This window comes from Saccoglossus kowalevskii, chromosome 6 (genome assembly GCF_978046115.1).
Source record: "Saccoglossus kowalevskii chromosome 6, keSacKowa6.1, whole genome shotgun sequence".
Classification (NCBI taxonomy): Eukaryota; Metazoa; Hemichordata; class Enteropneusta; family Harrimaniidae; genus Saccoglossus; species Saccoglossus kowalevskii.
In genome coordinates, this window is record NC_140646.1 from 33,010,479 (window position 1) to 33,032,667 (window position 22,189).

General features: G+C 35.6%; 1 protein-coding gene across 1 annotated transcript; it reads right to left on the reverse strand.

Annotated features, from left to right (window-relative positions):
• On the reverse strand, nucleotides 1-22,189 carry LOC100376148 (cubilin-like). Its single transcript, XM_085500670.1, has 19 exons — nucleotides 22,148-22,189; nucleotides 21,136-21,235; nucleotides 20,314-20,435; nucleotides 19,027-19,380; nucleotides 17,464-17,689; nucleotides 17,095-17,268; nucleotides 16,751-16,948; nucleotides 15,538-15,678; nucleotides 15,233-15,383; nucleotides 14,185-14,601; nucleotides 5,893-5,990; nucleotides 5,305-5,444; nucleotides 4,334-4,669; nucleotides 3,614-3,839; nucleotides 3,140-3,316; nucleotides 2,485-2,682; nucleotides 2,139-2,273; nucleotides 1,553-1,673; nucleotides 1-1,000 (listed from the first exon to the last, which is right to left on the reverse strand). Exons 2-19 carry the CDS (start codon nucleotides 21,215-21,217, stop codon nucleotides 751-753), a joined length of 3,546 nt encoding a protein of 1,181 aa, XP_085356796.1. The 5' UTR covers nucleotides 21,218-21,235; nucleotides 22,148-22,189; the 3' UTR covers nucleotides 1-750.

The following is a 22,189-nucleotide window of genomic DNA, read 5'->3' on the forward strand; positions in this document are numbered from 1 at the left end:
CATATTCAAAAGTATTATTTAATAAATAACTTTCTATTCGGGACGGAAATCGAATACATCTCGTTAATTGATGGTAACTGTTCAGCCTATGTGTGGTGACACCACTCGATATTTCTCTATCTAAATACTACACTTTTAGTGGTGGGGGGGGGGGTATAAAAAAGTAATGATTAAAGCTGGACGCTATGTCTTCTTACTGGGGTTTATTCCCCCATTAAATACATCGGTTTATTTCGTGGAAACGATTTGTCGTTTTACAAATAATTGAAAGATGCATATCAGCGAATTAAACCATTATTACCAATATATACTACCGCAACATGAGCGTTGGATGTAAGAAGAGATTAACAGTCACGTTGACGGATATTTGAGAGAACAACACATATTACATGTACTATGGCGCCCTCTAGTGATATGGCGTATGTCTCCATTGGGACGCATGACAACAAATCAAGACGTTTTGAATGGCCATTATCGTTTCATCCATTTGCGTCATAGAATGCATCGCCACTGGAGGGCGCGATTTATAGGAAATGTTTAAAATGATCGATCACGAAACGGAAGCATATTCACGTCTGACTAGGACGGATTGATTAACACACATCTCTATATAACGGCACAGGTACAAATTTAACATATTTTGCAGTATAGGGCGTTCTGTGCCCGAAGTACGAAATGTGAGGTCAACAATTTTTTTTTTTTTAAATCTGTTTTTAAAATAAAAGAAGATACATTTTTTTGTACACTGATTCAAGTCAAAGCCGGGAGAGTTTGAACAACTGCAGGAAGAGAGCCGTCTACACTATACGGGGGTGGCGGTTCTTTTTGACGGTGATAAGCTTGACCAGTTGCAGGATTCACGTACACGCTGTCACTATATTGTTGATTGTATAATGGATTGAAAGGCGGGTTTGATTCATCAACGGATAGAGCTGGAGCAGTTGCCGGGCGACCATATTCCGGCGTTTCGTTGGTACGTTCATTATCCACTGGATGGGCTCTGCGAAGAAATATTATAAACATAAGCTTTGTTTGTGTGGCAAGGACATATTTACGTACTGTAGAATACTTTATTTTCGCTTTTTGTGCTGAAGGAATAATTCAGTGAAAATAAAATCCAGCGAATATACCGTTGTCCCTTTATTTTACATTCAACTCATCAAAAATCAGTGAAAACAAACTCCATACTACAAAACACCCAAAAAGTCTGTTCAGCGAAAATTAATTCCAGCTAAAAATAAAGTATTTTACATTATACGACATGAACGAATTCTACATTGGCAAATATTGCCAAACTATGCGCATGCGTGTATATAACTCTGACACGTCTGTACGATGCATTCAATGCTGGGGGTCGAGCGTCATCGTCTTATGCAAACCTTTTACGAAACGCGGGCATCACTGCTATACGTAAACATGTTCTGGAGTGCAAGTCGCCCACCCAGACCCCGAATCTACAACGCCCCGTGTCGCCAAGCGGGTATGCGAGGCATCACCGTCTTATGAAAACCTGTTACGAAGTGTGACGATACTAAAGTTATTGATTACCTACCGTGTATTTGAAGCATTTGCTGATGACGCGTGTCTTGAAGATCGACAACAAAGTAAACAAGTCACGATTATGATGATGCCTATGAGAAGTACGCCACCACCGCCAGCAATGGCAATTACTACTGAAAAAAATATTGAAACACGGGATACAGATCAAACAGACTTGCCACTGACGTCGACTTTTCGTCGGAGTGGGTATTAATGAAATCACAAGTGTGAAGCGCAAAACGTGAAAGTATTCCAACCAAACTTAAAGCGCGGTGGTCGTCGCGCAGCAAATTTCATGTAAATAAACAATGTATTTTACACGCGTTGTATACGTCGCTATGAGTCCCATATCGAACAGAACGCGGCACAACGACTGCCACCCTTTAATGTGTTCGTACGCTCATTTACAATGAGCGGATGGGTGCAAATTTAATTTATAACTCGAAAGTGGCAATTATAGGAGAATGACTGTAATTTCCGATAAACTGAAGCCAGGATTCTCGGAAGAATAAGACAGACGGTTCCAAACCAATCATTACAACTAATTCGACCATCGGTCATAACCAACGGATACGTACACTAGGTGGTGTAATACTTACGATAAGACGTTGAGCAATTGTCTTCATCAGAATTATCACCACAATTGTCGTAGTTATTGCATCGTAACGAGTCGGATATGCATCGATAATTACTGCACAGAAAGTCGTGTCCGTGTAAACATGACTGAGAGATGGCTAAGTAAAAAAAATAAAACTGATTCAATTCAAATTTATTATACAACATACTAGTACATATGCACACATGTCTACGTATCCCAACATAGTTGCAGCAGTGTGACCTAATATAACAACTAGATTATAGTAAATTCAGTGTAAATTACATTTATTTAACGTTTGCGCCTTCTCCCAGTACGGATAAATAATAGTTTAATAATTGTTGACTTACTATCTTTCTCATAGTAGAGTGAATAAATGGCCTTGAATCCTCGGTATTCACTTGTAACTACAAGGTTTGTAAACGACATTTCAATAGTTATACCTAACGAATCAGTGTAAGAAACACCAGTTCCATTACCGTGGCATATCGCGTGTAGAACCGGTTCGGACCGGTAGAGTAAAATGATTACATCACCTTCATAGCATTCTGTAAATTAAAAGAAAAAAAAAAGAATAACGCCGACATCATTGGAGTACACAGTATACTTAACAATAGTTGCTATAGTAACATTGAAGAAATAACACAATTCAGGACAATTCATGCCATGTGACAGCGTTATACTTTATACTTTAAAGGACGAGCCGCCCGAACTTTCAACACTAGTTGACTTGATATAAATTAAATCTACCCGCCCATATTAAGGAAACGTTCAAAAGCAGTAGGACCATTACACTTTCCAGAGTTTAGTAAATGCAGGTCATGAGGTTGTACGGATGATATTAAATCGTATAATTTGTCAATAGTAGATTCATATGCACCTCAATAAGTGAGATATAACAATGAATATATGCTTTGTATACCATATCGAACATGACATGGCGAGACAACCACCAAACGCAAATGTTAAAGTCACTGCGATTTATTGTGAAGAACATTTACTTACCTCCATTATCTGCAGCTATGTATAGGTCTACATCTAAGAACTTCAAATATACCTGATCGTATACGCCTAAAGGATGAATACTCAGTCTGCAGGTGGATAAAGCAGGGTAGTCACGGGGATACGTGTCATGTGAATAAATTAGGCCACCTAGGTTGGTTGTTTGTGGAGAGGAGCATACTGTAAATGCAGCAAAGAAGTTAAGTCAATGTTGATTTATTTACATTATTAGGAAATATACGCGTACTCAAGTATCATCACACCCAGGGTGCAATACACAATACCAACGTACGAGTGATTGGTCGTATATCAAATTTACAAACGCCATCACAGTCATTACACGGCGCCTTTGATTTCCATGTAAACTCAATTTTACATGTGCTGTTATTGTCGCATGGGACCCATGTATCGAAAACGACGCAGTGGAACGATTGTGAAAATCCGAGGTCGTTATACGAATTCATTGTAAATATTTACCCGAAACGTCTTCTGATTTGGATGTATAAATCGCATCGAACCCTTTATTTGTTTTGCTATGGTCGCTAGTCAAATGCACAATTATATCCGAACTCGATGACGTAATTATAGGTGGTACTGACGTTCCTTTATAACTGCCCAAGAGCGCGGCGGACATGGTGTCACCATCGTATATATCGACCTTGTCGCAGCAGACATCTTCGAGATTGAATTCATTGAACTGGATCTAAGGAGTAATATCACTTGCATAAATTAAAGAGCGCTGGCCAAAGTGCACCGCGCGTTCAGATAATGTGTTAACAAACAATATATTTTAAACGCGTTGCATTCGTCCTATGGGACCTACGTCGAACACGAGGCGTCGTGACGACCCCTTAGTGTACACATCATTGGTTTAACATTTTGTTGCGGTTTCTAGTGCATCTCTATTCACACGTATAGACGACTTATATGCAGGTACATATGGTTTATGAATAATTTGGCATCGATTTAATCTAATTTGCCAAAATCATCATATTCATTATGGGTTGTATGCGACGTATACAACGTGTAAAATGCATTGTTAATAGAAATTCGTGGAGTATTGAATAAAGACCCCGAATCGACATGAAGACGCTGACATATATACGAAAACGATCTCAACCAAATCAAACGAATTGAAATCGGCGAAGTTTCGAATTTACTTTTAAAATTTGTAATTCAATTAGAGATAGGCTTTACCTGAATTGTTTTTCCTTCAGAAACTGATATGAAATAATAACAATCCATATTGTCATCATAATTCTCAGGGTAGTTTGGCGATGTAAATATGCCCATGTCCGCCAGAAAAGATCCACCGCAGTGGTCATCAACAGCTGTAAACCTGGCTGCGAATCCTTGGAACTCCCTGAAGTCATCGGAATGAAAGTGCGCCTCGATGACAGTTCCGAGTGAAAGGCGAACTGTGGGAATAGTTGAGCCGGAATATAAACCAATCAATATATTCTGTGATGATGGACCATCGTAAACTTTAATATAATCGTTTTCGGTTTCGATGCTGAGGAAGTCAAACTCTAACTAATAAAAAAAAAACAGAAATAGGTATTAAAGTTATATAAGTGCAAGTGACAAGTTCATTACACGTCCACACCTGAATTACAGCGAAAGGAAGTGATGTTGTAGTTGAAAAATGAGTGATGTTGTAGGTCAATAGGAAAATGATAATTTTTCACTTTCTTTTCCAATAAGTCGTGCTTTCTCACGATTTAGAACATCCGTTACGACAAATGATTTAGACGGCGGTCAGCAACTTCTTTCAAACAAACAACTCGGATTGTGTAGTCGTACGTAATTTACAATATAATAAACCACTCAAAGACCTTATTTTATATTGACTGTTATATAGAGGCCGTAGACTGTTACCCCAATTCATGTCACAGAGGCCCTTCGTCCCACCTATCCCCTTCAATATAGGCAAAATGCAGAAAAAATACACACCGCTTTTCATACAATTATTCGTTTATAACATGGGACATCCGTCTTTCTTGAATATGAATATGAAAGTACCCCGCCACTCTTAGACTACTGATTCGGCGAGTGGCCAATAATTATCACCGTTGTTCACAGTAAACACTATTGAAAAACCTAAATTCAGTTTGAAATATTGGAGTAGAAGTCCACAATCTATATATACACATGGTTTTGTTCCTCACCCGTACAAGCATTCCAGTCGGTACTGTTATAGTGTAGTAACAATCTTGATCGCTAGGGTAATTGTCAGGATAGTTCGGAGATGTGAATTCACCTGAATATCCACTCAATATTGCGTCGCATTGGTTGCTATTATGCTGGCCTATACAAACAAACAAACAAACAACTTCAAATAAATACGGATATCAATCGTGAAATACTAGCTGCATAGAAAACGATGTTTCATCCCTCTCCATCGATTTCGTAAACTGCAAGAATGAAATAATTGTTCCTGACTTATGTTAGAGAAATATGTTCTTTCTTTACATTAAGGGTACTTTTCCAACCGGATGTGATCAATCATTGCTATTTGCCAATGACACAATATTGGTCGTATAAATTGCAAGAATTAGTTTAATTAGTTAATTAGTTTTAAATCAAACTCAAAGAAATGCAAATTACTCACGTTTGAATAAATAAATAAACAAACAAATAAATAAATAAATAAATAAATAAATAAATAAATAAATAAATAAATAAATAAATAAATAAATAAATAAATAAATAAATAAATAAATAAATAAATAAATAAATAAACGTATGTGACGTACCTTGTTTTCGTTTAACGTCATCCGCCGCGGCCACTTTGGAATACCATGCTGGTATTGGTAGAAACACAAATCCCCAAAGAATTGCTGAGATACAAAAGCTGCTCATATCAACACTTTAACTTCTATGATTCCACTGCAAAAAGAAAAATGTATTTGTATTTATGACGTATCTTTTATTAAAATACTATAGTGATTTTATTCAACAGTTTATTACTAGACAGCCAGTAGCGTGAAACAAAATGGCCAACGTGTTTATTATTTTTATCGAGTCAAATTTTGAAAGGTATTTTGACCGATGTTTTATTTATTGAAGTATTGTCATTCTAACCGTTGAATATTCAGCGTCAGAAATGTTCGAGATTTTGATAATTTGGAGGCCTTCGCGAATTTATACCAATATTCTCTGCAGTCAGTCAGTAATACGAATAGTTCACCGCCGAAATAGGGCCAGTTACTTTATACGAATCTTTTCCTCGTGCACTTTGTTATAAGCATGGTGCATATTTCTGATGAAGGACAGTTTTCGTCCAGCATCCATTGTCAGTGTTTATTGAGAAAGTACTTTTGTCGGCATTTACTATTTATTAATCGAATTAGTTTTTAGAACTAGTTTGTTTCAATACGATCTAAGTGCGAGTAAAACTTTCCCCATACTATTTAAAAACAGTACATTTTTAGAAGCCAATGGATTGACAGCGCTACGTGATTTTTTTTCTGATATTTATTTATTTATTTATTTATTTTATCATAAAGTTACTTATTTAGTTAATATTTATTTGTGTATATAATATTTATGTTATCATTTATTTATTTATATATATATTTTTTACCTTGGACAATACTTATTAGAACAATATGCCCCTTTTATCCCCCTTGTGCTTAATTCATTTAAGATATTTACTCAAACTCTGAGAAGCAGGCCGGCTCGACTAGCTTCGCTATAGCTATTTCTGCTTCCCAGCCATATTATACATATTTACTAAGACTTTTGTTCGTTTATATATTTATTTATACTTGTGCATTTATTTATTTTTTATTAACTTACTTTCTATTGTAACTTTTTTCACCTTGTATAATATGGGAAATAAAACAACAACAACAACAACAACAACAACCAACCGGTGACCGCGTAGTTATCGGGAGTTGTTATATATTTCGGGCTACGACTCACAACACTCTCTGTCCCGTGGTGTTTCCAACACTAAAATGATCGCCGCCACTATATAACCACCGTATGCATGTAAAAAAACGTTCCAAGAGACAGATTTTAATTAAATTCCCTGTCAGTAGTATTAATATCTTACGATCACTAAGCTTCTATAGAAAACACGACAGACCAGGTCTAATCTCTCTTTTTATATATATTTTATCGATTTTAGCGAACTCTCACTAGAACAACGTTGCGATTCAAGATTGACTTTCCCAACCTCAACATAAAAATTATATATGATGCTAAAATATATATGACCGATATATGTACGACTTTATTCAATACCTTGATACTTTAGTCTTGTGAACAAACAGCAACTAACTGAACATAAGCAGGTACCGGAGTATTTAGGTTAAAAGAAAAATATTAAAACGTTCGAGACTAACGCGAATTTATTTTCAAACGCCAGTTTTCACCATGACCCCATTTTAAACGTGCTAGTTTTGTAAAGTAATTGAACATCGCATATGGTTGGCCTTCTGTAAATAACGACCAGTGGACAGCTTGTAAGTTACTAGTGAACTATTCATGATGAAGTAAAAGCCAACCTTGGAAATGACATAGATCATCTTTAATAACGTATTAAATCTACCCGTCGCGATGATCTGTCGAATAATAAACGTTGACAAATAAGTAAGCTTCCCGTTGGTACGCTCTAAGCGTAAACAGAAACAGGAACGAAGGCACGCAGCGATTGCGTTCGCGTAGAATTTGTGGACGCACAACTGTACGCACTGCCGCTAAATGTGAAATTCCTAAACGTGCCCCTAGACAATGTATTGTGCAATATTACAGTTTTACTTCATTGCAGAACTCTCCCCCCCCCACAAAACGCATGACATAACACAACATATATTATAAACATATTATACACCATATTGTATACTACGTGATATCTGTATCAATATCGCAAACTGAAACAACGCCAGAATACGTACTCTATGACGGACAAGGTTGAATGTAATCAACCGCTGCCATGGCTGTGAGATATTACCCGCATACAAGGCTATATTTACAATCAGTGTTTTAATAACATCGAGATCAACTCATAAGCGATACGTTGATCCGATAATAAAGCCAGTCCTGCGCTAATCCTCCCGGGGCTGTAACCATAGTACGGATAATGCGAAAGTGATACACAAGTACGTACACATTCGTCTTTACAGCGGAATCGTAGCATCGAATTCGATTAAAAGATACATATACACTCACTTACCGTTTCATTGCTACATCCGCCATTGAGTTCCACTGTTGTTTATGTATGTATGTGGTACTTTGACCCCTGCCAGGAATTCTTTCTTTGCATTGATATGCAAATCGTTTGAGGTCATCGATCGCGATCACAGATATGGGTATTGTACTGAGATGTGAGCGTGGGCGACTGATATACGATATTAATCAGCTTTACTTAACTCCCATATTAAAACACAATTATTGTTACCATGGTAAACCATTTAAACATACATTTATACAATTAATAACACACAAAATGCATACCTTCATTCGCAATTAAAGTATTTTAATGCAAAATGTTAATAGTTTGGGTGTATTCAAAGACTGAATTTTAGTTTTCTGTTACTATTACAATGAGGATTGTGTTTATGCCCATGGAGAGAAAGAGGAAATTCACATTTTACTCTGTTTTTTTGAGTAACCTACGCGATTTTTCGCCTGTTACATACCCATGAAATATCACCTTGTGAAAGTCAGTTGATGAGCATTTTAGGGATTGTGCACTGATCAAATTTGTTCATGATATTATAATGCTGGACATTGCCTTTAAGTACAGGAAACACAACGAGGAAAAAGGCTGTTGTGAAGGCGTATTCTGAAACAACGACCCCTGGCCCAAGATGTTTGGAGTTAATGCATAAGTCGCAATTGTTATTACATATATAAATACGCACCCCACCATCTTCCTTGATTAATTTACATAAATTAGCGCGCATGACGATCAGTTGTTTTTGCTCAAATTAGTTTTAACTCATGACACAACTCCCAAAATCGTCAAATTCGGCACATACCTAATTGATATCTAGGAGCGTGCTCTGCAATGTTCCTAAATCTACTCATACATTTATCATAAATTTAAAGTCAGACATTTTTGGTTCCAAAATACCGAAAATGGTAAACAGGCAAGTTTTGAAGGTAAACAAAAGCACCGAATTTGATACGCATAACTTTGCTGGGACGAGTTATATTTTGTGCATGTTAAATATGTGTACTGTATTTGTAATATGTGTACTGTATTTGTAATATGTGTACTGTATTTGTAATATATGTACTGTATTTATAATATATGTACTGTATTTGTAATATACGTACTGTATTTATAATATACGTACTGTATTTGTAATATGTGTACTGTATTTGTAATATGTGTACTGTGTTTGTAATATATGTACTGTATTTGTAATATGTGTACTGTATTTGTAATATGTGTACTGTATTTGTAATATATGTTCTGTATTTGTAATATATATACTGTATTTGTAATATATGTACTGTATTTGTAATATATGTACTGTATTTGTAATATATGTACTGTATTTGTAATATCTGTGCTGTATTTGAAATATATGTACTGTATTTGTAATATGTGTTCTGTATTTGTAATATATGTACTGTATTTGTAATACATGTACTGTATTTGTAATATATGTACTGTATTTGTAATATATATACTGTATTTGTAATATGTGTACTGTATTTGTAATATGTGTACTGTATTTGTAATATATGTACTGTTTTTGTAATATATGTACTGTATTTGTAATATGTGTACTGTATTTGTAATATGTGTACTGTATTTGTAATATATGTTCTGTATTTGTAATATATATACTGTATTTGTAATATATGTACTGTATTTGTAATATATGTACTGTATTTGTAATATATATACTGTATTTGTAATATATGTACTGTATTTGTAATATATGTACTGTATTTGTAATATCTGTACTGTATTTGTAATATATATACTGTATTTGTAATATATGTACTGTATTTGTAATATATGTACTGTATTTGTAATATATGTACTGTATTTGTAATATCTGTGCTGTATTTGAAATATATGTACTGTATTTGTAATATGTGTTCTGTATTTGTAATATATGTACTGTATTTGTAGTACATGTACTGTATTTGTAATATATGTACTGTATTTGTAATATATATACTGTATTTGTAATATGTGTACTGTATTTGTAATATGTGTACTGTATTTGTAATATATGTACTGTTTTTGTAATATATGTACTGTATTTGTAATATGTGTACTGTATTTGTAATATGTGTACTGTATTTGTAATATATGTTCTGTATTTGTAATATATATACTGTATTTGTAATATATGTACTGTATTTGTAATATATGTACTGTATTTGTAATATCTGTACTGTATTTGAAATATATGTACTGTATTTGTAATATGTGTTCTGTATTTGTAATATATGTACTGTATTTGTAATACATGTACTGTATTTGTAATATATGTACTGTATTTGTAATATATATACTGTATTTGTAATATGTGTACTGTATTTGTAATATGTGTACTGTATTTGTAATATATGTACTGTTTTTGTAATATATGTACTGTATTTGTAATATGTGTACTGTATTTGAAATATATGTACTGTATTTGTAATATGTGTTCTGTATTTGTAATATATGTACTGTATTTGTAATACATGTACTGTATTTGTAATATATGTACTGTATTTGTAATATATATACTGTATTTGTAATATGTGTACTGTATTTGTAATATATGTACTGTTTTTGTAATATATGTACTGTATTTGTAATATGTGTACTGTATTTGTAATATATGTTCTGTATTTGTAATATAAGTACTGTATTTGTAATATATGTACTGTATTTATAATATATGTACTGTATTTGTAATATATGTACTGTATTTGTAATATAAGTACTGTATTTGTAATATATGTACTGTATTTATAATATACGTATTGTATTTGTAATATGTGTACTGTATTTGTAATATAAGTACTGTATTTGTAATGTATGTACTGTATTTGTAATATATGTACTGTATTTGTAATATATGTACTGTATTTGTAATATATGTACTGTGCTATGTCAACATGTTGAAAGCTTACCATGAAAGAACTGTTGTGCCTGTTGTTGGAAGTATGTTGCCAATGGTTGCCAGTGAATCCCTACAGATACTGTGTATGAATGCAGACAAAGGTATAAAGAAGAACTCAGTGAACAGCGTTATCCAACTTGAAAGTGTCACATTTAGGAAACGAGAACAGAGGTGAGTTGGTGGGTGTGATATTTTGTTTTCTGATGTACCTGGTCAAACCAAGGATAACCATCATTATGTTGGAGATGTTCTTACAATTAATCAACATCCATACCATATACATATGTGTGTCGGTAATTAATTAATATTCATGAGCTCATTAATATTTATAATATATGAAGTGAGGAAAGAAGTACAGCGCATGCTAGACCATGCAATATCAAGTTTAAGAGTGAGTGGAGTTTATCATGTGGTACAGAACGTCTTTGTATACATTACAGAAAGGTGAATTCTGACGCTAAATCGGATTCTTATTCTATTCTAAGGATTGGCAAATATAATGATTAGATTGCTCATGTATTTAAGGATGAGACGCAGGTTCGTGGCATATTTTTGAGTATTTTCAACTGTTGCAAGGTTGTCTTCACATTAGTTAGTAAAAACAAAATAGTTATTTTTGTACTTAGTGTTAAATATTAATTTGATTTGAAGAAGAGTGCGTTTGGTCATGTTCAAATTACATATTTAGGTTACACAGTGGGATGGGTGAAAGAAAGGTGCCATTCAAACCATTATTGATTTTCATATGTCTAGTACTAGACGAGAAGTGATGCGATATCTGGGAATGACTGGATAATGTCGCAATCTTTGTCCAAATCAATAACAATTCAATTCAATTGTTGATGAATACACCTGTAGTCATGGCAACAAAATTTAGATAAACTGTTCAGTTAATGGTTGATGTCAGTGATGTGTGAGTGGTAGGAGTGTTCATACAAGAGGAACATTATGGAATAGATCTTGAGACCTCGACGGCCGTCTAAGGTATATTGAGAAGAGAAAGAGCCGCCATTTAAATGTAGTTTATTTGCAAGTCTACCAATATAACAGCATTAGAGCTGAAAGGTAATTTGTGAAAACAACACGGAGAACAGTGGAGGTAATTTAATAAAGTTTATTACTAATACTGTGCTTTGATTCCGGAAAACATATTCATCAGCAACTGTTATATGATTTCAAATGTAAATACATATACTTGTAAAACATTAGGCAACTCATTTGGTATCCTATACAATTGATTTATTTACAATTACTTGAAAAAAAATACATATATAAATATTATAGATTGGAAGAATATTGTCTTATAGTCTGTATACATATCTTTACATTTACAGAATTGGACAGATCAAACATCAAACTACAGTGTGAAAGATTATGAACACTCGGACCAGATAGTGTAAAATAAAAACGACTGCGCAAAATGCGACCAACACCTAGTTTGAATAAAAGGGGGAGTATGTACAATGATAACGAAAGCGAATTTTATAGTAACATTGTATGTGAAAATATGTGGAAATAGGTATCCAAAAATGTGCGTCAGAAGTAGTGTGATGTAATAAAGATGACGTACATTTATTTATTAATAAAATTATAATGAATTGTTGTGTATAACGCAATACTGATATGTTTTAATCGTATTTCATTGCACAGTGTATACTTAATGGACAATTACGTAAGACAGTAACAGACAACAGACGGACGAGCCACTTTCTAAGAAATATAGTCTAGCAGTTGAATTAATGCCAGTATATTATGGCACTTTTTAAAACATTGAATAAACTTTAGTAATCTGTCAAATCCGGTAACATTCCCGACTGAGAGACAGTTCGAGAAATTTATTTTGTTTTTAATATTAGTTCATTAATATTTAGTAACCGTGGCGGAGATTCAACAAGCAGCCTGTCGGCTGAGATAGCTCCGCTGTTAGCAATGCACATTGCCATTAGAAAATGAACAATATGTATAGTATCAAAGCAACAGGACTTACCGTTTTCAACAAGAATTCAAAAATATCACTTATCACCAAAAAATTAGATAATTGAAGATATCACCACGAAATTAACAAATCTGAAAGAGGTCCACATGTAGTACCTATATATGTAATATAAAAGCAATCAGACTTGCGGTTTTCAACAAGTCAAAAATATCACTTTTTACCAAAAATTAAAAAAATATTTAAAGCAATTGGACTTGCGGTTTTTAACAAGAAAATATAACATTTTACCAAAAATGACAAAAATATTCACAAAAATTAGAGAATTCAAGATATCACCATGAAATGAACAAACCTGAGAAAGGTTTACCCAAGGTACATATACACCAAGTATCAAAACAGTTGGGCTTGTAGTTTTCAAGAAGAAGTCGAAAAAGTAAAACATTGACACGGACGACGGACAATCACTTATATGATAAGCTCCGCTCGACAAAGTCGACAGTGGAGCTAATAAAATGAAAAATAAAATAAAAACGGAGCCATACAAACCATTAAAAATATTTGAAATTTAAACCATGCATGCATTGTTTACAGTTATTACTACAGTCTAGTAGTATGTTCAAGAAATCATCTTCACCAGCTAATCAATGTACTTTATCAGACATTGATGACAAAAACACAATAAGAGTGAGATTTTCACGATTATCGAAATCGCAACTACGGTCCGAAATACGGCATTTATTTAAGAAAAGAATTGCGACTCTTAAAAGGTAACACTGACAACAGATACATTGGTGATACATCTGGTTTCAGCTAATCCATGGCCAGGGCCCATTCACGTAAGGTATTTGTTCTGAACAGGCCAGCACTTACTAGTATCAAGAGTAAGCGTTAGTTATTGGGGCACACATCGTTTCGACGTTTTTACTTTCATTTGCACAGTATTTTGTGACAAAACCGAGAAAAAAACAGCTGTCAGCATGGCGTACTACGTTCCCGTCGCCACATGGCACACTCACGATTACATTGGTGACGGGTTCTTAACCACGTCATCGTACATTGGTGGCGGCAACGTATCGGACGGGGCAGGCGGGTATGGTTGGCTACCCGGAGGCGGGTATGGCTGGTTACCCGGGGGAGGGTATGGAAGATTGCCCTGGGTTGGATAGGGTTGGCTGCCCTGGGTTGAATATTGTTGGTTCCCAGGAGATGGGTATGGTTGAGGGCCTGGTGGTGGATATGGTTGGTTGGCTGCTGGAGGGTATGGTTGGCAAGCTTGATATCCCTGGGGGACCATCTGCACTCCTCCATATGCTTGCTGTGGTACTTGAGTATAGGCAGCAGGATTCATAGCTGGAGCTCCAGGGCCATAAGTTGGTTGGATGGGCGGAGGGGCGTTTTGGGGGTTAGGCGCGGTATTTTGTGAAAATACAACGGTTTGCCTGCGAATAAAACAAAGTAGTGTCAGTGATTAGATTTATATACATAATACGTGTATAGACGGATTCAACTGATATTCGTTGTAATTATTTATATTATGACATTATCAATATCAATGGATTATATGACGTCATCGCTGCAGATTATGGGCAATAATGTATCGTATTATTGAGCACCAATGAAACTGATACCCGCGGTTGACTATCTAAGCAAATGCGAGAAATGTTGTGGGAGTCCGTGTTTTCCTTTTTATTACCACGAGCACAGATGATGTGACTAGAGATGGGACTGGTAATTTCTAAGTGACACTCCCGGACTGTTAGTGTCACTGTTTGCATGAACAAAAGAAAAATCACTGTTCTCATAGGTGTTTTTATTGATAAAGTCACTTTAAAAATAACTGTTGTTTTGTTTTTCTTCTAGGATGACATCAACCAACTAGCTTTGAATTTTTCTGCCAGTGTCGAGGAGATCCCAGCAGCCAGTCCAGCTTACGTGTTTGCCACTCGGCCACTTGCGATGACTACGTTTCCCGTGCTACGTTTATTATTTGATGTATGAAAACTCGCATTCTTCGCGCGAGATCATAGATCAATTATACATATCCTTATACTGAAATATTTTAAAACTTACTGTATATTTGTCGTAGGCTGCGTATTTCTGACGACTCGACGACCACCAAACCTACCATATCGTCTTCGGCAACAGCATGCAACCAGTAGAATTATTAGCAATACAAATACAACACTACTTGTAAAGCCGGCGATGGACGTCGTCACAGCAGCTATAAAATATGCATTTTATATTATAAAATAAATCTTTGCAATTACAGATATAAAATATGACAACTCTATCCCACCACAGGATCGTTAACGTTGGCACAACATTAAGCGAGGCAGTTCGAATACTAACACTATTATTAATAATGATGATTGTACCTTCTATATCACAATTCTGTTCATCTGATTCGTCACCACAATTATCAAAACCATCGCAGCGCAATGAAGCAGATATACATCGTTGATTTGAAGTACATAAGAAGTCATTGCCCGTGAGACAGCTGTACTCAATTCCCAATGCTGTGCAGTTAAACAAAGGATGTGTATTAAAATGTGTACACATAAATCGTTATTCATCATATATCCCTGTGCGACTTGCCTTGGACATTTTAAATCACTCAAAAAGCATCACGTTTTTTCTCGACTATGGTGTTTTTACCTTGTCAATGTGTGCTTATTTTGTTGTTGAAAATTACGTATTTCTTTTTGAAGCTCTTTATTTTGCTCGATGATTGTGTTCGCGTGCTTGAGTGCCTTCTCTATGGTAACCCTGGCGTAAGTAGGCATCAGGCCTAAACAATCGCATTTGTTATGAACAGATCCAATCCAGTGTGCCGGCCGACACGATCAAAATAATCGTGAAGAAGCTGTAAGTGTCATGAATTTGTTTTTGCGTATGTGTTGATCGACTTAATTAGCTGATTACGAGCGAATTGCTGTGTTATGTCTGTCATCGTTTAGGCCTATTTGAAGTTTTGGACGGAACTTGGCTCAGTGATTTGGAACTAATTACGAGATAACCGTCGTTATTCGGACTACTATTTCTGACAGTTGGTATCCGTAGTTATTAATGTAGTGAACGATTAATCAAAAGATATGACGTGTTCAGTACTTAGTGTGATTGGCTTTATGGTTGAAGGTTACGCCTTAGAGTCTTTTTACTGTTTTGTAATTGGTTAATGTTTTGAAAATGAATAAAGAGAGTTTGAGTTGGTCTTGGCGAGTACAGCATGACAGACGCAGTCGAGTCCAGTCCGAGAGAGTCTTGGGGCGAGCCTTGACGCAGTCCAGTCTTGGGCTAGTCTTGGGTCAGCCTTGCGATAGTTTTGCGGACTTTTCCCCAGGGCGCTGTGTCTTATAGAGTGCACGACTGACCGACTAAGACGAGAGTTGAAACGTATTTCGTTGTGTGCGTCTTATTTGACTATAAAGTTTAAGTGTCTTCCCCGATCCCGTACCTCAAGGGGACGCGATAGAGAGACGAGATTCCCCCCTGACACGTGTGGAGAACCCAGAGGAGAAAAATCCCCCCTGATATAAGTATCAGCGGAACTTACAAAATACGATGTGTGATGTGTCATTATATACTCACACGTTGCTTGGTAGTATAATGAAAATACAGCCTTTACACCACTGTGAATATATTCTGTGTTCTCAATCTGGAGTGTAATATTCAAACCTTCGGAGGTAGTATACGGAATATTGGTTTCACTCTTGTCACAGACAACATCAATGATCCGGGACTTGGTGTCGAGTGTACTCAGTATGATGGAATTGCCCTGCAAGCAATCTGAAACAAATGACGATCAAAGATTACAACGAACCCAATTTTTGGAGGAATGATTTATATACCTGTAGCTTAATTTTAACCATTACTGATTGAGGCATGCTGGACGTTCTCAGGAATGGTGGAAATAATGTGAAAGACATAGTTACCAGAACTCCTGTTATCTCGTATATCGATCTGAAGAATGTTCAAATACACATAGTTATATTGTGCAAATGTGTCAATAGCAAGAGAACAGATGGCGTTGGACGGAAGTCCCGCAGGGTACGTGTCGTGGGAATAGATGACACCACCAGGTGAAGACGTTGCGTCATCCCTGCAAACTGAATAATAACGGTATGTTACATATAACGAAATCGAGCTCATTATCGTGTTGCTGCGCCTGAAACGGTAACTAATTAATGCTTCGGTCAAGTTTTTCCAAGACAGCTGAGCTGCAACAAGTTCACAGAATATGTTAAGTGGTTTGTACATTTGTAATTTCTTATGACCAGAAACAAAATTAGTACTCTACTCACCTGATATTCCACCCACCGGGTTAGAAGTATACAAAAGTTCAAATCCCTTATACTGGGTTACTGAATCACTAGTGAAATGAACAAGTATATTTGAGCTAGATGACCTCATTATTTGTGGTAACGTCAGTCCACAGTAACGGCCAATCATATTAGCAGATAAACTGTTTCCGTCGTATATGGATACGCAGTCGTAAGTATCTTCCGTTTCAAAGAATGTAAATTGCACCTGCAATAAGTGTATTAATTTAAAGAAAAACCTAGCCCACATATATGAATGTGTTGTTGCCATGAACTAGTACAAATACTTTACGATGATGTTTATTATTGTTGCACGCGCGTGAACGAGAAAGCCTCGTGAACAAACGTGTATGAAGTTAGATGGGGAGTTTCCATGGAGGTGAGAATCACCTTACAAACACATACACCCAGGGTTTTGCGTGACGTCGATTCAGTTCAGGTCAGTTCTAATATTTAAGATAGATAGAAACGGGAACCACATAGAAATGGTTCTTTATAGATGAATCACTACAGCTAAATGGATATTTGAAAAATTAAAAACAGGAACTGGGGTTTATGTGTGAATTTTGGAGTGCTATGTAACGGTATTCTTATTTAGTTCCTTATTTTAGTAAATTCTGTAGAAACGTAAAATTAAAGTGGATTACGTATTTATTTGTACAGTAACATGGTATTTGGTGCGACTGCGCTTGAATCAATGTGCATTGGTTTAATTTCCTAAATTTCCACAATCGTATGCAAAATTATCTTTCTACGAGTCAGACTTCAAGTTGCTTGCGTCTAGAGTATCAAGGGTCAAGATATTTCACGCATACCTAGCGGTATTCCGAGATCGATGGAATTACAATTATGTTAGGGTAAACGGATAAATCCGTGGCACGTCATTGGACGTTAAGCTATGCTATGCAAGTGTTTACTGTCTCTCCAATCAGTTCATTCCAAACGTTTCCTGGCAAAATGTTCGCATATTTACTACAATTGTCAACAAATTTGATTTGTGTGTATCATGCATAATATGTCATAATGATTGCGACATATGAGTTTTGAGCACATGTTTTGGGGAAATCGCAACAGATTGAAAATAGGGCAGTTAACACTATGACTAACTATGACGGTCAATCAGAATAACCGATGGCAGTGACGATGGCAGGTATGTGACGTCACATCCGTTAAATGATACTGCGCTTTCGTTAAAAGTATGATATCAATTTCTATACATAGCATTCCATGCGCACCAGATAACCAGACAACTACATATGAATGAATGAATTGTGACATACACTCGTAATATTTTATAAGTGAACATTGATACATGTTTGATACTGTAATCGGAATTTGAGATTTTGTCATTGTAATTAGTCAATGTTATATTTTTCTATACTCGAGGAATAAAAATCAAAAATGAATGAGCAAATGAATGAATGAACGAACGAATGAATGAACGAACGAACGAATGAATGAATAAATGAATGAATGAATATACATGGTACATGAAATGGTTTAATCCCTATCCGTAATGCAAATAAATTATGGGGTATACCCTACCGTGATTCGTCTCCCTTCAGATACCGATATGTAATATTCACAGTTGAGACTGTTCGGGTAAACGTTTGGATAGCCCGGTGAACGCAATGTTCCCATGTCACCATATAAATCACCACCGCATGTATCATCATCTGGCGTGTCGCTGGTAACACCGCGAAACTCTGCTTGGAACCCGGTAGCCTCCATCAGATCATCGGAGTGGAAATGGACAATAATGCTGTAACTGGTAGACAGGCTGATGTCAGGAATGTACGGACCGGAATATTTCGTGAAGACTGGCGGACTGTCTATAGAAGATCCTTCAATCACTTTTACATAATCGTTATATTGTATATTGAATGCCTTGAACTCCAACTAAAAAACAGAATGTGTTTCACCCAAATGTGTTTAATTTAATGTTTAGATTAAAAAATGACAATTTTTGGCACATTTAATAATTTGGTTTGATATGATAATATAATATCAACATGATGCAATGTACCATGGGATGTACCATAGAACATTGAGACAGACAGTACCTAATATACCTTGTCAAATATGAAGTCCAATATTTTCGAATGAAGAACAATGTTATGTATCGTTATTTCTAGTTTATGTTGTCTAATGCACACGAGAACATATTTGAAAAGCAGTAATGGTTGCCAGGTCCGCTGGCATGACAATACGTCAAATATCCCAAATTACTATTTTGCTACTGTCAATAGAACTAAAATCAAGAAGCATATTATTAGATAGGGGGCGCTGGACGAAAAGCTGTGTCCAACCTTGAGAATAGATTTTCCAGACACGTTCTGGTTCAGGTAAATAACCACGCATGTTCGTGTACAAGATGGAAATAAATGATTCTTCATATGTGTATATTATAAATTACAATCGAGTTTACTGGGATGCGTTTTCTATCAACTATCAAAACGAATAACACACGTGTCATATAGGTCGTCAGGGGCCCACAAGTGACGAGGTACCACGATGGCGTAAATGATCGACACGAAGGCCTTTCATAACATCGATATCAATTTAATCAGTTGTAATTATAAAAAATTATATAAAAAAAATTATCAATGACGGTCGTTTTTGAGATATTTCACTATGTTCTAGTCGACGAATGACAAGTGTTATTTTTTTTTGCAGAGTTACCCATCAACGATCCACTTGGGTAGCCCGGGACCGAGTACCCTTGAGGTAATCTTTTAAGCTGAAAGCTCAAATATAATAATATTGACAGGTCGAAATAGAAGAGTTGTTTTACATAGCTATAGAACAAATGATTTCATTTATTCTCCTTACCCGGATACGCTTGTTTGTAGAAACTGTTATATAGTAATAACAGTCGCTGTTACTCTCGTAATTATTCGGGAAGTTTGGAGAGGTAAATTCTCCAAAATCGTAATTAAAAACTCCACCACATCCTGCAATTGAGAATAGGATATAGTACGTTGTGTTAAACAAACACGGCAATTAACAAAACAACAAAATAAATAAAAACCGAAAACAGTTCTTTTATTATATACAAAATGTGTTTAATAATATACACCTATATACATTGAATAACGGTACCTAACATAAATGATGTGTATATGAATACACATGTACCTTGGTTTTAATCGTTCAGTTTTAATCGTGGGTCGATTGCGAAAAAAATCCGATTTGCAGTTCATTGCTACTAGTATTTTGTCATTTCATTGGAATAATAGGCGGACCCATAACATATTGGACGTAGTCATGCTAGAATAATTTTAGGATACAGTGAAAGACAAAACAAACAAACAAACAAACAAACAAACAAACAAACAAACAAACAAACAAACAAACACAAAGACAACACGCAATGCGGGAAGGTACAGGGTTTACCCACAAGACTTGGCAATCAAATCTACTCAATGAGGATATAATAGTAGATTAATAGTAACAGAGACATCCCAGGGCGTATATATGTATGTTGTCTGTCATGAGACGCACATAATTTATTTTCAATCAACATTAGATACCCATGCAAGGGATAAAACATTAATTAATTATATATTCAGTTGAATTTAGTGCTGTATAAATGTGCACATATTTGTTCAATAACACTTTTAGCTCTTGTACTGTAAATAATTAAATAAATACCTTCTATGTCCTCGGCATGACAACCAACTAATAATATTGCTAAGACAACATCTATCCACGTGATATTTTGTAGTTTGGTCATACCTGTCACGTTATATTACTGAGAAGAAGAAAAATCATTACATTATTCATAATTCATAGGCTCAATAGACAATAAATTTCTCACGTTTGAGTCAGTGAATAAATACATGAATAATTACACGGAATTAACATATTCAAATACGAGTCAGGCTAGGAATATAGTGTTACATGTTATACACCCAACGCATGAGTATTATTCTGACATGCAACAATATCAAACACAGTACATCATGATTATTAATGTATGTGTCAATAAACGCAGTTCTGTTCTATTCTATATTATTTGACATTAGCTTACAAATAAGAACGGGATGCACTGAGCAGTACACATGAACGGAGCTTTAATAATAAATAAACGCAAACCACAGTCCCTCGACTGTGCGCAAACCGAACGTGGAGGAAATGTTTCGTTACACGAGATCGAAGGGGAAATATACATACGTTTAGAGAAAAAAAATTCTCGCAGTTCAATGACTTCCGGACGCCATTAAAAGCGTTATATAATACCCCGGGCATGATAACATAAACTGCTCCACAACGTTGTGTGTCAAGGTCATGCAATACATTCATATGCCGTTTGCGGACGTTGTCTTTACGTATGTACAGTGGCTGACCGCTCTGTATGTTTGGGGTGGATTATACTGCATCGGATGTTTACATGGTTTGTGTTCACAGTTCAGACAGACGGCGTATAATTTGACCGGAAAGCGACACACGAATGCCTTTCTCATAACACCCATGTCACGTACAGTAATGTAAAGATGGCACGACTGGGAAATATACTCTCTCTCTAAAATCGTCAGCGAAGAGATATGCCACTTAGAGTGACATCACATAGACGACAACTGATGACATTTGTATCCACGTTCATAATAAATCAAATAATTTGCTCCGAGCATATTTAGGTTTATACAATGAGAATTTCACGTACCTATGCAATGACAGCTATCTTCCCTGAAGCGCACTGGTGACC